The following is a 22,006-nucleotide window of genomic DNA, read 5'->3' as shown; positions in this document are numbered from 1 at the left end:
TGCAGTATAAAGCAGCAATCATCAAAAACACTTGGTACTGGCTAAGAAATAGAGGGGTAAACCAGTGGAATAGTTTAGGTACTCACAGTAGTCAATGAATATAGCAATCTACTGTTTGATAAACCCAAGGACCCCAGCTTCTGGGATAAGAACTCACTGTTTGACAAAAATTGCTAAGAAAACTGGATAACCATGTGGCAGAAACTGGGCATACACTGACACCGTACACAAGAATAAGGTCCAAATGGATACATGATGTAGGTATAAAGACTGATACTATAAACAAATTAGGGGAGCAAGGAATAGTTTATTTGTCAGATTTGTGGAGAATGGAGAAATTTTTGAGTAAACATGAAACAGAGAACATCATGAATGGAAAATGGATAATTTTTATTACATTAAATTGAAAAGTTTCTGCACAAACAAACCCAATGCAATCAAGATTAGGAGGAAAGCAGAAAACTGGGAAAGAATTGTTGCAACTAGTGTCTGAGATAAAGGCCTCATTTCTAAAATATATAGAGAACTGAGTCAAATGTACAAGAATACAAGTTATTCCCCAATTGATAAATGGTCAAAGGATATGAACAGGCAATTTTCAGAGGAAGAAATTAAAGCTATCTATAATCATATGAAAAAATGTACTAAATTACTATTGATTAGAGAGATGCAAAACAAAACAACTCTGAGGCACCACATCACACCTATCGGATTGGGTAACATGACAAAACAGGAAGATATATGCTGGAGAAGATGTGGGAGAATTGGAATACTAATTCATTGCTGGTGGAGCTGTGAGCTGATCCAACTATTCTGGAGAGCAATTTGGAACTATGACCAAAGGGATACAAAAATGGTGCATACCCTTTGATACAGAAATATCACTTCTAAGACTTGTACCCCCAAAAGATCATAAAAATGGGAAAGGGTCTCACATGTACAAAAATATTTATAGCAGCTCTCTCTGTTGTAGCCCAAAGCTGGAAATCAACAGGATGTCCATCAACTGGGGAATGGCTGAACAAGTTGTGGTATATGAATGTAATGGAATACTATTTTGCTATAAGAAGTGATGAATAGGAAGACTTCAGAGAGGCCTAGAAGGACCTACATGAATTGATGCTGAGTGAAAGGAGCACCAGGAGAACTTTGTACATAGTAACAACCACAGTGTGTGAAGAATTTTTCTGGTAGACTTAGCCCTTCATAGCAATGCAAGGACCTAAAAAATTCCCAATGGACTCGAGGCAAAATGCCTTTCACATATAGCAAAGGAACTATGGAATTGGATCACACAATGAAGCACACAATTTTCTTTTGTGTTATATTTTGTTTTCATGGATTCTCCCATTCATTTTAATTCCTCTATGCAACATGACTAAGGTAAAAATGTATTTAACAAGAATGTATGTGTAGAACCTATATAAGATTGCACACCATCTTGGGGAAGGAAGGGGGAGGGTGGAAAAATCTAAGATATATGGAAGTGAACTGTAGGAAATTAAAAACAAATTTATTAATTAATTTTAAAATATAAACAAATAAATACTTAAAATCACTGCTCCATCTTTTCAAATGGCATACTGGCATTTTTGGCCCTCATTAGCTTATGTTACACAGAGAGCAATTTGGGCACTGGCTTTCACTAACAAGCTTAGGAAAAGTGAACACAAACCTAGAACGTATATGTAGAAGAAATAAATTATTCTTTAAAATACGACACTTTTTAAAAGGTCTAACATTTATCCAACGTCCACAACATAACAGATAAATTTTGAGACTACAAAAGAAACAAGTTCATTCTTAAGGATACAACTAAGTTCATTTTTATTGACTTTGTTTGGAGTAGAATCTGATATCCTAATCAAGATTTCATAAAATTATTTCAATTATTTCAATACCATAATTAAGGTCTAATTTCTCAATTCACTTGTAATAATAAGCTCCCCTGTCTCTCACCCTTACAGTTGAGAACCTTGCCTCATATTTCACTAAAAAAAAAACTGAGGTCATTCACTAAGAGTTCCCTCTTCCTAACTAAGGCAAGGAGTTGACTCTTCTCCTTGCTAAAGCCAACCCCTCCACATGCAGAAATTATTCCACTCATTCCCATGCTCCAGCAGATCACTCATCCCCTCTCTGACTTACCTTCAATCTCTCTGTCTACTGGATGCTTCTCTACAGCCTACAAACATGCCTTTAACTCCCCTATCTTCAAAAACCCTCCTTTGATCTATTCCATTCCTGCAAGCTACTGCCTGACTTTTCTTCTCTCTTTTGCAGTTAAACTCTTTGAGAAGATATCTAAATAGATGCTTCCACTTCCTTTCCTCTCAATCTCTTCTTAACTCTTTGGAGTCTGATTTCCAACTTCCTCACTCAAGAATTTCCAAGCATTCCTGATGAAAACAGCAGAGCTGAGCATAAACTCTGAAATTCAAACACAGTCAAGAAATATAAAAAGGCAAATACTAGCAAGCAATAAGAACAGATCAAACAAGGGTGAAGATGCAACTAGATCGCTTAGTGGATAAAGATTTGGGTCTGAAACCAGGAAGACCTGAGTTTAAATCCAGCCTCAGAAATGTACAAGCTCTGTGATCCTGGACAACTCACTTCATGTCTGTTTGCCTTAACCCACTGTAAGGAGAAATGGTAAAGCACTCCAGTATCTTTGCCAAGAAGCCCCATGGTCAGTATGGTTCTTGGAGTCACAAAGAGTTGGACACAATCAAATGACTGAACAAAAAAGGCAAAGTGATGACATTCAAATAAGAAAGGTGACACGAGTATCTGCTCAGAACCCTAAAATATCATCAGAGGTCACAGTGGGAGTTAAACAAGACAGAGGCCCTAGAAGTGGCTTGATTATGCTTTGATGACCTTCAAAGAAGAATGGAAAGGCAGAAGGAAAGGCATAAACCAGAGAAGAAAGTTGGACAGAAAGTATATAATCATTGCTGTGTTCAAGTTGAAGGCTATTCAAACAAGGAGGAAGAGGAAAGGGCAACATTGGAAATTTATTTTCATCTGAATTTGTCAAGAGGGTAGAATATACACATACACACATGCATGCAAACATGCATACACATGTGTGTGTATATGCACAGGCACACACAAAATTGGGTGCAGAAATAAATTTGCTCAACAGGAAAACAGGAGAAAATGAGGAGACGGAAGAGGAGAGAATGCTGAGCACACTCTTTCTTGTTAACTACCCTTTACTTCTTTGCAAAGAAGAGTGAGAAGCAAAAAGGAAAATGTAAGGGAGAATAAGGAGGGAAATATACAATTAATGATCAAAATGATAAATATGAAGAATGGGGGAAAAATCTTTGTAACAAGTTTCTCTGACAAACATCTAATTTCCAAGATATATAGGGAATTGATTAAAATCTATAAAAGCCATTCTCCAATTGATAAATGGCCAAAGAACATGAACTGTTTTCAAAGGAAGAAATCCAAGTCATCAAAATCCATATGAAAATTGTTCCAAATCACTAATAACTTTGGAAATGCACATTAAGATGGAACTCTGGGGTTCCATCTTGCACCAATCACAATAACAAAATTGACAAAAGCATAACATCTTACGTTGAGTGACCTGTGAGAAAACAGGCAGATTAATGGTGGAGCTGGGAAGTAATACACCCATTCTGAAAAAGTTACTAAACTACAGATAGTCTTTGACCTACTGATACCACCAAAGAGATGAAAGGAGTTCTATATAACAATTCGTTTTTGTTCTGGCAAAGAACTGGAAACTTAGAAAGTATCCATCACTTGGGGAATGGCTAAACAAATTTTAGTTATATGCATGTAAAGATGCAAACATAAGAAATGATGAAAAGGATAAATTCAGAGACCTGGGGAGGGTTATATGAACTGATGCAGAGTGACATACACAGAACCAAGAGAAAAGTTTCTACAAAAACATTGTAAAGACAAATTTGCTTTTCTTGACTATGAATATTTGTTACAAAGGTTTTAAATTTTGTTTTTATTTGTTGTTGTTTGCTTTTTCTTGAATGGAAAGAAAAGAGATTTTTATGAATTAAAAGACATTAAATAAAATTGCTTGAAAATGAGTTAAAATCCCAATTAGTTCACCAATATTAATAAGATGTTCACAGTATAAAAAGCAAACTATTAGACACTATGAGAAAAGAAAATGAATATTTCATATACTGATTAAGTTTTAAAATCTATTGATGGTATTGTCTGAAAATGTTTTATTAATGAACAATTCCCTTTGGCAACAAAGAAATATAACACAATGCTGTTACTCTCAAGATTCATACTTGTTAATTGATAAATTTCCTTTGGTTTTAAGGTCTAGCCTATGCTAACAAATGACATGGCATCTCCATGGCTAGAAATGATTCACAAAAACCTCTAATTCTGCTATCCTCTGATATGATAAAAAAGGGGATCCAACGAAGCCTAGACGATAAACTAACCTAGCTGTTTCCATGTGTTCAAAGAAGACAGGCAGGATGTACAGTAGCATAAATATTTCTGGACTATCATCAAACAATAATATTAAGACATGGGTTAATAAGTTTTTTGATGACAGACCCTGAGACATATAGCCTCACTCAAAAAGAAATTACTTTTTTTAAAAAAGCAAGGCAGATTAGCAAAGACTGGGATCAGAATTACTACGGCAAAGTATCTGATTTTTAATCTTCAAATAATTTATTTTCTCCCCAGCTCTTTCTCAACAAAGGAAAAAAGACACTGGATCAAAAGCACAACTAATGACTTAACTGAATAAATATTTAGTAGAAATCACATGCCAAATTTCTAAATTCAAAATGTCGAAAAATTAGTTTAACTTTTTTTTTTAATTCCATTGAAGAGTCTAAACTGTTGCCTGGGTTGACCAACTATTTATACATTGTATAGACACAATTGGAAAGCTATTAGGCCCACACAAAAAAGAGGATATAGTGGATATATGACTTTGAAAGAGATAAAATAAAAGTACTATATCTGGTTCTATAAACTATAAAATGCTAACAAATTCATCATTTTGAGAATACAAAGAAAACATAAACAAATCCTGATGATTAGAACTTACAAGAGTGGGATGTCAATGATTAACTTGATTAAGCAGCAAAGCAGTTCCTCTATGAGATCTTCAGAGTCAGCTTCTGGTAAGATACATCAAAGATTCATCAGAAAACATAATACAGGCATCTCTCATCCCAAAGTCAGATTGTCTTCATTCAAATACAAAATAAGAGCTATTATTACCGGAAATGTGTTCATCCTTCAATGAAACCCAAACTATGAACCTAGTTAAGACCTGTGATGACCAACCCCTGGGACAGGAATTCAGTGTCATAAATGAAATCACTTGGATTCTCCAAAACTTTTAGTAATTCTTTTTTTGTTCCTCAATGGACACAACTAAATATATGTAGATTTTGCTTTTAATTGCACTTTGCCCTCAACATGAATAGCACTTGGAAAGTAGTCTCCTGAGAAGAAAATGATTAGGAGGGGTGCACTACCAGAATTACACTGTACAAAAGCTAAGCCAAAGAAAGAGGAGGACTTAGATTAGTTTAGCAGATAAGAAAGAGGATAAGCAATATCTGCTCCTACAATGAAAGGAAAAGGAGTTGATAAACAGATTTTTGACAGAAAAGTCTCTCTTTACCAAAGCTGCCCAATTTAAACCACATGAGTTAACAACCTGCTCCTAAGTTGATTTGTTATAAATGTCACCCTCTGGCTCACCCACCCAAATGCAGTGACCCTGATCTGAACAGTAACATTTAAAAATCACTCACTGAGTCCCTAAAGAGAATTTCAAACCAAATAACTTAGCCAGTTTAATAACATCCCATTAGTCATCAAAGCAGCCAGAACAGCTTGTTTATCACAAAGCTGAAAGAACAGACTCTGGAAATCCAAAGACTTTGCCTGATTGACTCTTTTCTCCCAAGTGGGAAAAAATCCTGATTTTAAAAATAAAAATGGTGGCAAGAATTCCCTACTCTGTATTCCAAGCATCACTCTAAAACATGACCTCACCTCCTCATGAACAAAGTTTACAGCTGAGTCAATTAAGCAATGCAACCACAGCTTTAATGCCACTTTAAAAAATGATGATGATGAAAAATAGATTTAGTGCAAATGAAATGTGGCATTTTAAAACTATAACAGCAGTTCATGTCAAGAAATGAGCATTTTCCAAATGAAATGATTAAGGTCTTGCATTTGCTAAAAGAACATTCCTTCAAAAGGCATTCCTTCAAAAGGCCACATCCAAATTTCTCCTCTTATTTGGGGGCAGATAAATGATAGAGTCCAATTTCTATGTAAAGATCTTCAATTGCTGAATGTTTCTTGGACTTACAAGAAAGGTCAAGTGACATGCAGAATAACGTTATTTTCAATGGAACTGTCAAAAGCTTTCACACTAGGCCAATTATTTATTTTCCTTTGTTCTAATAAAAGCAATGTGGTACAGTAAATAGAGCAGTGTACTAGGAGTAAGGAAGACCAGGGCTCAACTCTTGCCTCAGACAACTACTGGCTGAATGATGCTTGAGAAAATCACTTAACCTCTGCAGGTCTTCAACAGTTCAGGTGGGAGGCAAAGAAGTCCTCTTGAACTTTTTCACTTTTCATACATATGACTCAATCCAACTGAATATGTAGTATGCACTCAGTTCACCTGGTCACTACACAGCTCTATGGGGGCAAGGTTGCGCAAGAGAACAAGACAATAAGACAACAATAAGAATAAGACAACAGCACAATTAGCTTCATAAAGAGAAAATGATTCTAAAGCCAAGATGCTCCCAATCTAAGCCAGCTTATCAGAAGGCATGCTGCTGGCTAAAAGGATATGGATCACTCAAGACAAACCAATGGCCACTACCAGAAAAAGGAAATCTAAGGACACAACTGAGCATTATTATTACATATGAAGGATGACTGATTTTTATTTTCATGAAGGAAAACCAAACCAATATCAAAAGCTGAACCTATGACCTAATTTCTCAAAGAACAGATGGTTATGATTTTGCAACACTCAAGCAAGATTAAATTACTGAAACTATTCAATCCACTGGATAAGCCTACTTATAAGTTCAGTGCAAACCGAACTCAAACTCAATGTGTCCAAAACACAGGTCATAATCTTTCTCCATTAATCCAATCCTCTTCCACACTTCCCTATTTTCATCAAAGGCACAATTATCCTTCCAGTCATCAAGGTTCACAATCTCAAAGACATCCTCAATGTTTTACTTTCCCTTACCTACTATATTCAATCGGTTACAAGTATTGTCATTTCTGCCTCTACCATATACATCTCTCCTCTTCTCTTCCCTCACAAGTCCATCACCACAAGTAATTTCTCAGTCCCAACTCTAACTGGGGGGTAGGGAGCCAAACAAGTGAAACATTCAGTGTGATACAATGGTGAAAGTTTGTTCTTTCATCAAGAGATGTGGGTTCAAATCCTAGTTCTGTTCTGGGAAGCTGCACAGTGAAGTAGATAGTGTTAGACTTTTAGTCAGGAAAACTGGTTCAAAATCCTGAGCAAATTACTTCACCTCTGTAGGCATCTGCTGTCTCATCTATAAAATGAGCAGGTGTGGGTAGATTGCATGGGTTCCATGAACTTGTATGTGAAAAAAAAGTAACATCTTTATTTTCACTAATCTTTAACTGGAATTTAACATATCCTTCTACTATTCAAAGATACTCCTCTGAGAATGGGTCCTTAGTCCTCATTAAAGTTCCAATGAGGCCCAAGACAAGAAAATGATGAAGAATTCCCAAGACATGAAAAAGGCTTGTCTGTAAGCTCCCTTTTAGCTCTAAATCTATGATTCAGTATATAATTCTATAGCACCCCTTCCTTGGGCAGGGAAGTAGGAAGAATTAGCAAAAAAAGGTAAGAAGTGAAGAAAAAAGAAAATGAGAAAAGCAGCCAGAGGAAATAAGTATGTGATGATTTAAGTCAGGATACATGCAGTAATTAAAAAGAGCATTAAAAGAGAATGAGCTATTTGTTATTTTCTTAAAATTTGCATTCAGAAAGTCAAACTGCCAGTTACTCACTATTGCCCATTTCTACATAGTGCCAAGAGTAAATACTAAAAAACACACCAAGAAATGATAGAACTACATTCCAAAAAATGTTAATAGAGTGTCTGACAAGCTCAAAGCACAACTTAATTTTCTTGAAATTAAAACCAAACAGATAGCTGGCTGATGTTCACTATAAACCTGTATTCAGAAAATCATGGTACTATACTGTGTTATTGCCAATTTTAAGAGTAAAGAATATCTAAGTTATTTTAAAACATTTAATTTTAAGTTAATTTTTGTCCAAAATATGTATACAAATTATTCTTTGAAAGGTATACCATATTTTAAACTACCTCTGGAAATAAAATTAATTTGATCTAAAGATTTATACGTATGGGACCTTTTCCTCTTTCACTGATCTCTTTGGTTTGTGTTCTATGACAATACAAAAAATACACCAACTACAAAAACCAAATTTAACTACTTTTGTTGTTGCTCTGGAAAAAGTGATCCACGATTTAAATATTACTGTCTATCATATTTTGACCAAAATCCTATTAGTCCTACATAGGAAAAATGATTTCATAAGACAGATTGGTTATACTATGGAGATATTTTTTAAACTAATATAAATTTTTTAAAATTTGTTTCAATTCAATTTTATTTCATTTTCAGCTCTGAATTCTCTTTCTCCCCTCCCCCATCCATGGTAAAGATAAGAAATACAAAACCCATTTAAAATATGTGTTCATGCAAAGCAAACTGGAAGGGAAGGGAGCAGTGGGGAAACGAGAGAGTGAGGGAGGGAGAGAGGAAGGAAGAATCTGTTCTCAATCCACTTTCTTCTGCTTTTTATCTCTATCTTGATAATCTCATTCACTGCCTCAACTTCAACTATCACTTTCATAAAAATTACTCCCCCAAATGTACCTCCAACTCTGACCTGCGTTCCAGAACCAGATCTCTATTATCTCCATCTGAATGCCATAAATGCCTCAATCTCAACATGTTCAAACCAAATCTAATATATTGTTCCCTAAACCCACTCCTCCTTTTGACTTCATCATTTCTGTAAGTGTCACTACTATTTACGTACTGTCCCATGTTGTCTCCCTAATCTCCCATATCCAAATAGTTACTGAGCCCTGTTGATTCTTATCTACATGACTTCTTTCCCTCTATATCTAATAAGGCCCACCTCTGCTAACACAATATGTTCTGAAAAGGTTTTCTCTTCCCTTCCAAATCATCCTTCACACAGCTTCCAAACTAATCTTGCAGAGCACATAACCTTTCCCTTCAACCTGAATACAACTGCCATACCAATATTCCTGTACATAGGTATGTTCACGTTACTTCTATACACAAAATCCTCCAATGGTCCCTTACTGTCTACAAATTAAATTTCGAACTCCTTCATCTGGCATTCAAGGATTCAAAATTGTGCCATCCTGACTGTCCAGTATTATATCATACTATTCTACCCCCTATAATCTACATTTCAGGCAAACTGATTCACTAACCATCTTTTCTACCACCCTCATATCTTCCTACCTCCATGCCTTTGCTTACATTATCCACAGTGCCCAGAGTACTCTATCCAACTCTACTTCCATTTTTCTGAATTTCTGTTGATCCTTTAAAGTCCAATGGTAATGCCACTTCCAGGAAGCCTTTCTTGATCCTTCACCTTAGATGGTAATGATCTTAGGGAAATATATGACACATAGCATTTAGTTTGTATCATTCCTGTGCAATTATTTTGTTAATATTTGTATGTCACATTCTCCTACTAGGCTATGAGTTTCACGAGTAAAGGAACCCTGTTTCATTTAATCTTTGTATTTTCTCCAGCACTTTAAAAACTCAAGTATGGTAACATATGCATGAATCTTTCTATTTTTCATTGCTGCTTCCTGACCACCCATTCTCACAGTCCTCATCTTATGCTCAGCAAGACAGAAACTGACTAGAAAGCTGCAGTATTGCCCCAGCCAACCTCAGCCTTCTGGTATTCACTGGGGAAGAGAGTTGGAATAAGTAGGAAACAACAGCAGAAAATGGCCTCCGGAAGCATGGACCAACTCCCTCTCCTACTCTAATGATTCATTCATAGCATCACTAAAGGCCAACTGATTTTCTCAGATGCTGGCATTATTCTTAGATTAACAGTTTCTCTCTTCAAGAAAAAAGAGTATAACAGGAAATCAACATTAATAATATCAAAGGATTCAACTGCTCTAATTCGTTACTTTTTCTTCTTTGGTGCCTTTTTTTATCTAACAAGTATAATGCTTTTTTTTTTTTTAATTCTGTTCTTTCTTTACAGTGTACTACTCAACTCATTGTCTTCTCCCCAGAAATATCACCAGGATCATAATTAAAGAAAAAGTGGCACTCACTGCAGCCTCAAAGTAAAAGAAGCATAAATAGAGGCAGCTGGTAGTGCAGTGGATAAACAGCTATGCCTACCATCACGAAGATCTGAGTCTAAACACAGCCTCAGTCATGTACTAGCCGTGTTGATTGTGTTAACCTCTGTTCACCTCTTTCCTCAACTACAAAATGGAGGTAATAATAGCATCTACCTCACAGGATTGTTGTGAAGATCAAATGAAATTATATTTGTAAAAAGTACTTAGAACAATATGTGGCATATAGTAGGTGCTGTATAAATACTTTCCATCCCTAGGACTTCCACGTTAATCCACCATTTTACAAGGTGAACCAAAAATTCATTATTATATCTACATACATTACAAAAGGCTAATACCCCTCAAAGAAAAGCAGACAATACAATACTATCTGCCTCTGAGATAAAAGACACACCAGAGTCTATTGTCACATTACAGAAAAATATAAGCAAGACCACTTCTCACAAAACTTTGCAAAAGAAAAATCAAGGTGTTTCTAATAATGTACTACTAACCCTATATCTATAATGTTTCATACTTACCTTCCCAGCTTATGCTCAAAACAAAAATAGTATCCTTGGAACCTGACTAGTCACAAGGGGAATGCTTTGTACCTAGGAGGAGTGGATGTTAGATTTCAAAATCAAGTCTTTTTTATTGGCCATACTTTACCTCCAACAACTGTCACTCTGTTCCTTTTCCCTTATTCCAAACAGCCCTGAACCCTTCACCTCTGGCTGCTTCCATCCCAGAATAAGGATGTTAATGACACAACCACTGAAAATCTAGGATCATCTAATATATGTTGTTACTGCTGTTCTTACATTATTTTTCAGTCATGTCTGACTCTTCATGACTCCATTTGGGGTTTTCTTGGCACAGATACTGGAGTGTTTTGCCATTTCCTTCTCTACCTCATTTTACAGATGAGGAAATTGAGGCAAATAGGGTTAAGTGACTTGCTCAGGATCACAGAACTATTAAGTGTCTGAGGCTGGATTTGAACTCAGGAAGATGAGTCTTCCTGACTCCAGGTCCAGCACACTATCCATTGTGCCATCCAGTATCCATTCTGCTAGACAGAATCATTTTGAGATTCCCATTTAAAAATTTAAGAACTCAAGCAAATATAAGATTTATATTAGGTGGGGGGAAGAGGAATATTGTTTTCTGATTTTGTTTATTTTCAAGATCTATGTCACATCATTGTTGAACTAGCAATGATTAATTAATATTTCAATACACATGATAATTTTAAATACTTGAAATAAAAACCAGTGTTAACAAAAGAAGATTATATTAGAACATGATTTAAATATTATCCTTGTTATACCAAAGGATAGTTATACAGGTAAGAATACTCTACCAAGGTCTTTATTCTACTTTCAATATTAACTTTTCTTTGATAAAGTTTTAAAGATATATATTACATGGAATTCCATGGTACCCAAACGGTTGGACAAAGGAGATATAACACAACAGAAAAAGCCCTAGCTCAAGTCTGAGGATGTGAGGTCAGATCCTACTTATGATGTTTATTACATGTGTGACCTTCAGCAAGCCAATTAACCTCCCTTGGCCTCCATTTCCCCACCCATAAAATGCAGGAGCAGAACTGCATATAGAAGTAAAAGAAGAAAATAAGTATTTATATGGTACCTGCTATGTGCCAGGCACTGCACAAAGTGTTTCTTACAAAGATTATCTCATTTCATATATATCCTCTAAAGTTTCCTTTAGTTCTAAATCTATAGCCCTATATAGCATGAGACTGATTTTTTTTTACACGAACTTCCTAAAAAGTGGCAATGTATCTGTCCCTTAGAATTTAACAGCCTATTCTTTGAGCTAAGTCAAAAAGGACCTGTTGCCTTTCAAGTTTTGTATGAACAGCATAAATTCACTAAAACACATTTAACCAGAATCACAACTGCTCAGCAAAAGCATAATAATGTAGTAACTGCTACCATAACAAAAGGGTGTGAGTCCATTTTCGCCAAGTTATAGCTTCTCACACATGACTAAAGCTTGGTATTTTTTAAAGTGTGAAAAGTGTGAACAGAGTACTATACTGGGCAAAAGAAGTTGGGGAAGAGAAGGCAAAAGCATCTCCAGAAAAACTTGTTTGCCCTAGAGGATCAAGTCAATGGAACTCCTTTAAAATCATAAGGCAAAAATTCCCTGAGGAAATGTCTGATGACTCCCTAGTAATATTCCTCACCTATCCCACCAGATTAAATATGCAACATTTGAAAGATTGAAGAGATATGACAATCTACCAGGAATGCTCTGCATGACCTATCCAGTGCTGTCAGCTATGAAGCTGTTATGTCTTCATATTCCTGAAATTTAGAATTCAAAAAACTCATTCAATCAACTTTCCTGAAGTTTTTATGACACCAGGAGAATAATGGCCAAACAAGCTAAAGTGAAGTGAGACTGTTTCCCAAAGTCTTTCTAAACATTACTATCAGAGACCAGTTTGGGAAAGGCACTCGAGGTATGGAAGGTCCCTGCCAGGGACCATTTTGTAATGGTGCCACAGGACAGTTCTTCACATTGAATAGCTACTTAACCACAATGAGAGCCTTGATCCCTTTTACTAGTTAGACTGCTGGAGCTAAACTGAACCGTTTAGAGTACCTGCAGTCAACATTAAACGTCAAAATACAACTACTGGCGGAGAAACACAATTTACACAATTTCCAAGTGATTAAAATCAAACCTACCATTATTAATACACCAACAATAATGATAAGGGATAAGAAGAAGAGACATTAGTGACAGTAGTGGTGGTCCCACTTCCCTCTTCTGGATCCTCCTGGCTTCAGAGTGATTCTTAATAGTAACTGTTGTTGTTTCCTTTCCAGCCTAAAGTCTTTCTTTTCTGTGCCTCATTAAAGGGGCCATACCCTGGCTGCTTCTTAAACAGGCCTATTCAATGAATGAGCATTACCTCACCCTAAGTGAGTGCCTGCAAAGACCTTGGCCTAAAGGGCCTAAGGTCTCCTAGTACATCCTGAGTTATCGCCAGTCATCCTGGTGAATATCTGTTCATTGGATTCAGATGGCTCTGGAAGAGAAGTGAGGCTAGTGACCTGCACGGCCCTCCCTCACTCAAAACAAAGTCAAGTGCAAGTCATGTCATCATTTCTCTGGCATGGTCTTCTTTGGCAAGAAAGGATGAACACAACTCAGGGACTCAACACTGATCTTCAGGGAAGATTAAGAGAGAAATACATCTAGGAGTCCAAACCATAAGTCTCAGGAGCTAATTAGCTTTGGAACACATTATCAATTATCTATTAGAATTAGTTAATACAAAGTTCAAATAGCTTCCAATAAATATGTAGAGCAATGGCAAACCATTTTCTCCTAGTCTACTCTCACTGTTCCCCATAAAATTTACAGATGGTGAATGCAAAGAAAAATTCTCAAGTAAAGATACTCAGGATTAATTTGTAACTATGCCCAAAGAGTTATAAAACTGTGCATATCCTTTGATCCAGCAATACCACTGCTAAGTCTATATTCCAAAGATAGTTAAAAAAAAAAAAAAAGGATAAGGTCCTATTTGTATAAAAATGTTTATAGCAGTTCTTTTTTTTTTTTTTGTGGCTAAGAATTAGAAATCAAGAGGATGCCCGTTAATTAGTGAATGGCTAAACAAGCTGTGATATATAATCGTGTTGGAATAATATTGTGCTATAAGAAATGACAAGCAGGATGTTTTCAAAAAATCCTGGAAAAACTTACATGAACTGATGCAAAGTGAGCAGAACCAGAAGACTGCATACACAGTAACAGCAACATTGTTCGATGAAAAATATTGAATGACTTAGCTGTTCTCAGCAACACAATGATCCAAGACAATCCCAAAGTACTAATGATGGAGCATAATATCAGCCTCCAGAGAAAGAACTGATATTGTATGAATACAGACTGAAGCATGCTATTTTTCATTTCTTTCTTTCATTTTTTTATTTTATTTGAGTCTTCTAGTACAAAATGACTAACATGGAAATGTTTTGCATGATTCAGTCTGCTATCAAATTTTGTGACTTCTATTTCTAAAACATGTCTCCCATTTGATCCCCTTTCTCTTTTCATACAGCTACCATTTAGTTCAGGCCTTAACACCTCTCACCTAGACTAGTACACTAATTGGTCTCCCTGTCTTAGGTCTCTCTTTACACCAATCCAAGCTCCACACAATTGCCAAAGCAATTTTCCTAAAGGACAGGACTGAACACGTCCCTCCCATACTCAATAGATTCCACTGTATCCCTATTTCCTCTAAGATAAAACATAAACTCCTCCATTTGGCTTTTAAAGCCCTTCCCATTCTGGCTCCACCTTTTCTTTCCAGCCTAATTATTATGAATTGCTTCCCTTCCTGCATCCTACACTCTAGCCAAACTTGTCTTCTGTGTGTTCCTCCAACATAGCACTCCATCTCCTATCTCTGTGACTCACTAGTTTTCTTTCATACCTAGAAGGCAGTCCCTCCTCACCTACACTTCTTAGAAGTCCTAGTTTCATTCAAAGCTCACCTCAAGTGCCAGTTCCTATTTAAGGTACTTCCTGATTCTCACCACCTTTGTTACCCAACATCACTCCCAAAATTAATTTGAATTCAGTTTGTATATATTGAATATATGCATGTTTACCCAAAGAGAATGTAAACCCCTTGAGGTTAGGGATGGTTTGTTTTGGTTTTTTATTTTAGCAATTAATACAGTACCAGGCAAATAGATGTTTCGTATATGTTTACCAATAGATCCATTTTCAGTTGATATTAGTATGCTACAGCAGACCCTAAGAGAGTATTGGTCTATTTATTCCCCTTCAATTTGACACTAATAGGGCTAATTTTCACACTGGGCTATGAATCCCCATCCTTCTCTCCCAGAAGAATATGGCTGGGAAGGAAAAAAAAATGATTCATAGAAAACCCCTTTCTTGTGTTCAAAGACTTTGAAAAGAAAAAGGAAAGTTCAGAGGAAATGAAAAAAAGGACATTGCCCTGGGGTTTGTTCTGTTTTGTAAGCAGGTCAAAAGAGATCTAATATTCAACACAATTCTGTTTTAAGTCCAGTGGTAAACCGTGATGTAGAGATAGATGATCCTGGGTTTTATGTGGTTCTACCAGTGAACTACAAGCTCTGATAAATCCTAATAAACTTGAATTATGGATATGTTAAGAAAAGGTCTGTTCAAAGATCATGAAGTGATGAAAAGGGCATATAGGGGAACAAGACTTCATTAAACCATCTGCTAGGGTATGAAAGGTTTTGATTATCTATCTAGAGAATACAGGAGAACCCATAAGAAGAAATCATAGAAACTTGAAGTACTAAAGGATTTTTTTTGTCTATTTATTTGCCTTTTTGCTTTTCTAATCGTCCTTATGGCATGTGAAATCTTTAGTAGTATTTTTAAAAATTATTTTAAAGGGTTTTGTTGCAGGGATTCTAGTGGTTAAATTTCAACCAACTGTATTCTAGGTTTTGTAATACATTCATAGTTCATTGATCGTCATGTCATTCTTACATCAGTATCTGTTCCACTAGAAATACCAGCAATATTTCACAAAATGCTAATATCCAATAAAATTACAGATAATGGATTCTGGATTGATTAGGGATAAAATACATCATGCGCATCCATTCTACTATGCATACTGTATTACCAGGCTACCTGATACTTGGAATAAATTAATTTACTCAGTTACACACATGGACCCATACATTCACAAGCAACTCTCATAGATGACTCTAGCTATGTTACAGAAATGTAAATCTGGACCCACAAAGTACTTGGATATACTACACAGTCATCTGCTTTGTGCTGTTTCTTATAATAATCCTATTTTGGAAAACAGGAGAGCTACTATTTTTTTGGCATTCACAATAGGACCAAAGCAAAATGTAGCTTTAATAAATCAACATAAATTGAAATGCAACATGTTGATTATGAGTTAAACATATGAAACTGGCATTTGGAGTGTCTTATATAGTCATTTAAAGTCAACTACAGTGCAACATGGATAGGAGGTAGTATTTGAGGAGGATAAACAAGAGATATTTTCTAATTTTAGTTTTTATATAAAAATCACACATTTTGAATGCCAGAAAATTCCAATCTGTGTGACAGGAGGAGAGTTATTTGGAGATGAGTCACGTGTTTTGCAGAGAAAGTTTTGATGGAACAAACATCCAGTGCATATAATTTTCAAACACAGGGGGTTCAGTTTTCAAACATTACCTAGGTCACAAAAATGCTGTTTGCCAATATACTTTACTCTCCTTTTATAATCAAAGCATCAAAAATTATATGCATTCTCCCAACTTAAATTCAAAGTCAGTACCTATATCAATCATTGGAAAATACTGCTTTTAAAAAAGCTAATATATAATGATGGTGCAAGAATGCAGTCTAGTTTGATGAAGTCAACACAGCTGATATATCTCTTCCATCTAACAATTGGTAATAATTATATAGTTAAGATTTACAAAGTACTTTAACCACAATAAGGCAAGCAATGTAGTTACCACCATTTGACAGCTGAGGAAAATGGAGTTTGCCTACAAGCACAGTCTCTAAACAACACAACTGGGACTCAAACCCACATCTGCAGACTTCAATTTCAGGGTACACTGCCTAACTTTCTCTGTAATTCCCACTAGCAATGAGATAAGGCTTATAAAACTCTTTGAAGAGCTGAACTTTTTCAAGAATTTCTTGTCTAATTTGGTCATTGGATGCAAATGCCTTGGATAAATACATAAATAAAACACACAAATCAAAAGGTTATCTTCTGAATTGCTACTGTAGCTACCTAAGGAAGGATATTACTAACAGCAGAAAATTGAGGTATATTTGGGGTTATCTTGGAGGATCTCAACTCCCTTACCTCAGGGTTTACTGGATTTATTTTGAGAAGAGGAAAAAAGAAGAAGATTGAGTAGGTCCCTTTTTATGTGGGTAGAACGGAAAGATAAGAAAAAAGTACCCTCTTTTCTTAAAGGCAGATTATGGGGCAGAGAGAGATCCAAATCTAGTATATTTTTGGTTCCAGTTCAAACAATGAATGTATCTGGGGCCAAGAAAAGGTTTTTGAATTGTTAAATATTAGAAAAATAGTATCTACTATTGTACTGTAACTATGGACAAACTAATGCTCTCACCCTTTGAGGAGGACAACTGAGCTTTGCTTCCTATGACCTTGTCACTTCCGGGGTGGCTTTAAATTGACCTTGATTGAATTTGGTTGGGTGCTTTCTCAATGCCGGAATACAAGATGCAAAAGGAGCCACTCAAAAGTAGACAGGATGGAATAATAGGAAGGAATTCTTGGCCCACAATGGAACTGCAAAGTCACTTCCCTTGGGAAGCAAAAGTCCCTTGTAAACATTTTCATCATCGGAAATACACATAGAACACTCTCCAGATACCTGGGGAATCTCACCACTGTAAATGGGAAGAGGAAAAACATTATACACACCCAATCATACTTAAAGGTACCTTTCAATCTTTTAATTAATACCTACCTATGTTTATTTTTTTACTACTTGCAGAAGAACTATAAAAATATGTTGACAATAAATTCTCAGATGATATGCTTTGAAACTAAAAGAGTCATCTGACATTTCCACAATTTATTAGGCAAATAATTTTTAATGCCCATACAACATTCTTTTTCTCCACTAAATCTCTTGGCCCTGAAGTCCAAATCTGGTATTATGCCACTCAAAACTCCACAAGATAAAAAGAATTTTCTAAAGAATAACAAAGGCAAACAAAAAAATTTTTTGAATGAATAGACTAATTTGGCTTAATAGTTTAACAAACTAATAATCAAAGAATCTAAGGTATTAAAAAAAAAGAAGTTCAAGGGCCACATGCTCCAACCAATAAATGAAGAATTTCCTTTACAATAAACATAACGATTCAAGTTAGTTGCGGGTGCATTAACTCCCCCTGTATGTCAGTCTTTTTTGTCCCCATGCCATTTATAACATTCTTACAAACTAACCACTCTCTCTAATGTTGTTTCACCTCATGTCACATTTTTGGAGAACCAATTAACAGCATTTACCCTGACAAAGAGAGAATTAGCTTCACAATTGTTCATAACTCCTAGCAATACTTTTCTATGTTTCTGAACAACTAAGTTAAATTGTTTTTAAATGAACTACTAAACAGGAGGGCAAACATGGGCAAACTACTTGACCTCCTCAGGCCTTAGTTTCCTCATCAGTAAAATGAAGTACTCTGTTTAGTTGATCTACCTTTACAGCACCTTGCAAATTCTAACATTCCTATATACTAATACTAATGAAGTTATTATTATAATCACCACTACTCAGACATAATATGGATAAAAAGCAAGTGAACAGTTTCCAGTTTTTTTGTTTTCAAGACACTATTCCCTCTGGGCTCTCCTGTTGAACTCATCTAATTATTCCTTTTCAACCTTCTTGGCTGGATTCCTATCACACCTCCTAACCAAAGTTTACTTTGTCTCTTCCTATTCTATACTCTTTTACTTGGTGACATGATATTTCATGGGCTTAAGTATTATCTTCTTGCAAATGACCCCCAGATTTATATATCCAGCCTTGGATAAATACATGAACAACATATACAAATTATGATGCTATTTTCTGAACTGCTACTGCAGCTACCTAAGGAAGTATAGCTTTAAATGATAGAAAACTAAACTATATTCAAGGAGATCTCTCTGAATTCCATTACTACATCACCAATTTCCTATTGAACATCTGGAAGTGGATTTCCCATAGACATCTCAAATGTAATATCTGTAATAAAGAATCCATTATATTTCCCAATCCCAACTCCACCCCCATTCCACCCTTGCCTTGTGCAATTCCCCAAGTCTACTAAGAAAGAGCCATACTTCTAGTTACAAAAGTTCCCAACTTCAATGTCATCCTCAACTCCTTACCCCACATTTTAAATCAGTTGTCAGTCCTACCTCCACAACATCCATTACCTTTCTCTCCACTTGTGTAAGCCACCACTCTAATTCAAGACCCACTAACTCTCTCCTTGGCAATATTGCAATATCCTACTAATACATCCCCTTGCTCTAAGTCTCTCTCCATTTCAATCCATGCTCCACACAGGTGCCAAAGTTATTTTCCTAAAGTGGAGGTCTGACCATGACACTCCCTTACCCAGCAGCCTCCAGGGACTCTTTATCATCCCTTAGACCAAAAAAAACTCCTCAGTTTGGCAATGAAATTGCTTCATAGATGGCACTTATTTTCTTCCTCTGTGCCTTTGGCCTGGTAGTCCATCATGCCCAGAATGTATTTCCTCTTAATGTTCATCCCTTAGAATATCCAGTTCTCTCTCAAGACTCAAATATCATCCTTCTACACAAAGCCTTTCCTAATACTTCCAAATATTAGAGCTTTCTTCCTTTACCTTATATTCTGCAGATATTTTGTGTGTGTATGTGTGTGTGTATGTGTGCCTCATCCAAAAAATGTAAGAGCACTGAGCAAAAAGACTGTTTTGCTTCTGTCTCTGTACTCCCACTGCCTAAAACAGTTCTTTGCAAATAGTGAACTTTTAATAAATGTTTGTTGAATTATTATTTCAAAACTATGATATTACCTATGTGAATATACATCTTCATGAGAGAAATTTAGAAACTGAAAGAGGCATAGCTTACAATCTTAACGAGAGCAGATTTTTAAAAAGAAAACACTTATGGCTAACGCGACAAAACAGGAAGATGATAAATGCTGGAGAAGATGTGGGAGAGTTGGAACACCAATTCATATTCTGGAGAGCAATTCAGAACTATGCCCATAGGGCTACAAAAATGTGCATACCCTTGGGCTCAGCAATATCACTTCTGGGACTCTACTCCAAAGAGATCATAGAAATGAGAAAGGATCCCACATGTACAAAAATATTTACAGCAGTTCTCTTTGTGGTGCCCAAAAACTGGAAATCAAGGGAATGCCCATCAATTGGGGAATGGCTGAATAAACGATGGTATATGAATGTAATGGGATACTATTGTGCTATAAGAAATGATGAACAGGAAGACTTCAGAGAGGCCTGGAAAGACTTGTATGAACTGATGCTGAGTGAAAGGAGCAGAACCAGGAGAACTTTGTACACAGCAACAACCACAGCGTATGAGGAATTTTTCTGGTAGATTTAGTACTTCATTGCAATGCAAGGACTTTAAAAATTCCCAATGGACTCTTGGGGCAAAATGCCTTCCACATCCAGGGAAAGAACTATGCAATTTGATTGCAGAATGAAGCAGACCATTTTCTTTTGTATTATGTTTTGTTTTGTTTTATGATTTCTCCCATTTATTTTAATTCTTCTATGCAACATGACTAAGGTGAAAATGTGTAAATAAATGTACGAGTAGAACCTATGTGAAATTGTATGCTGTCTCGGGGAGGGGGTGGGGAGGGAGGAGGAGGGAGGAGAAAAAAATATAGGATATATGGAAGTGATTGTAGAACACTGAAAACAAATAATTTAATTTTTAAAAAAAGAATAAAAAAAGACAAAAATTTAAAATATCTAATTAGAAAAACAACTGACCTGGAAAAGAGACCCAGGAGAGAAAATCTAAGAATTATTGGTCTACCAGAAAGCCAAGATGAAAAAAAGAACCTGGACAATGTCTTCCAAGAAATCATCAAGGAAAACTGTCAAGATGTCCTGAATCCAGAGGGCAAAATGTCATCAAAAGTATCTATCATTCCACCTCCTGAAAGGGATCACGAACTGAAAATACCAAGGAATATCATTGCAAAATTTCAGAACTATCAAAGAGAAAATATGACAGGCAGTCTGAAAGACATAATTCAAATATTAAGGAGCTACAGTCAGGACCACACAGGATCCTGTAGCTTCTACATTAAAAGATCAGAGTGAATGGAATATGATATTCCATAAGGCAAAGAAGCTGGGACTACAACCAAGGATCTATTACCCAGCAAAACTGAGCATAATATTTCAGGCACAGAGATGAAATAAGGGATTTCTAGACCTTCATGATGAAAAATCCAGAGCTCAACAGAAAATTTCAAACACAAGTCTCAAGAGAGGCATAAAAAGGTAAACAGATTAAAAAAAAACCAAAAACTTGTTATTCAATATGGGCAAACTATTACATCCCTATTAAGGAAGATGATACTTGTTTTAAAAAAAAAAAAAAAGAAAACACTTATATAAGTAAACTATGTACATTAGATGCCTCATTTATCCAGAATAAAAAAATGAGGAGTTGAGCATAAATGAATTTCCCAATTACTAAAACTTTACACATATCCATTATTTTTTTATTAGCTTTATGGAGTATGGAGGTAAAAATCTGTAAAAAATTTCCCTCTGAAGATCAAGAAGAGGCTAACCACACTGTATGCAAAAGTAAACAGAAACAGAACATATCGTGAAAATGTACTCAATAGGAAAGTATATGTAGAACCTATACAGAACTGTATGTGGTCGTGGGGAGGGAAGGGGGT

General features: G+C 35.8%; 1 protein-coding gene across 2 annotated transcripts in view; it reads right to left on the bottom strand.

The window, feature by feature from the left end:
- DYM (dymeclin) overlaps nucleotides 1-22,006 on the bottom strand; it is a 601,776-nt gene that overhangs the window by 486,269 nt on the left and 93,501 nt on the right. For both annotated transcript variants that reach the window (XM_072605141.1, XM_072605142.1), the window contains exon 6: nucleotides 5,084-5,156. In XM_072605141.1, coding sequence (XP_072461242.1) covers nucleotides 5,084-5,156 — 73 coding nt within the window. The remainder of the gene's footprint in view (nucleotides 1-5,083; nucleotides 5,157-22,006) is intronic.

Source organism: Notamacropus eugenii, chromosome 4, assembly GCF_028372415.1.
Source record: "Notamacropus eugenii isolate mMacEug1 chromosome 4, mMacEug1.pri_v2, whole genome shotgun sequence".
NCBI classification, from domain to species: Eukaryota; Metazoa; Chordata; class Mammalia; order Diprotodontia; family Macropodidae; genus Notamacropus; species Notamacropus eugenii.
Note: the sequence above shows the minus strand (reverse complement) of the source record. Positions and strands in the feature narration are given on the sequence as shown.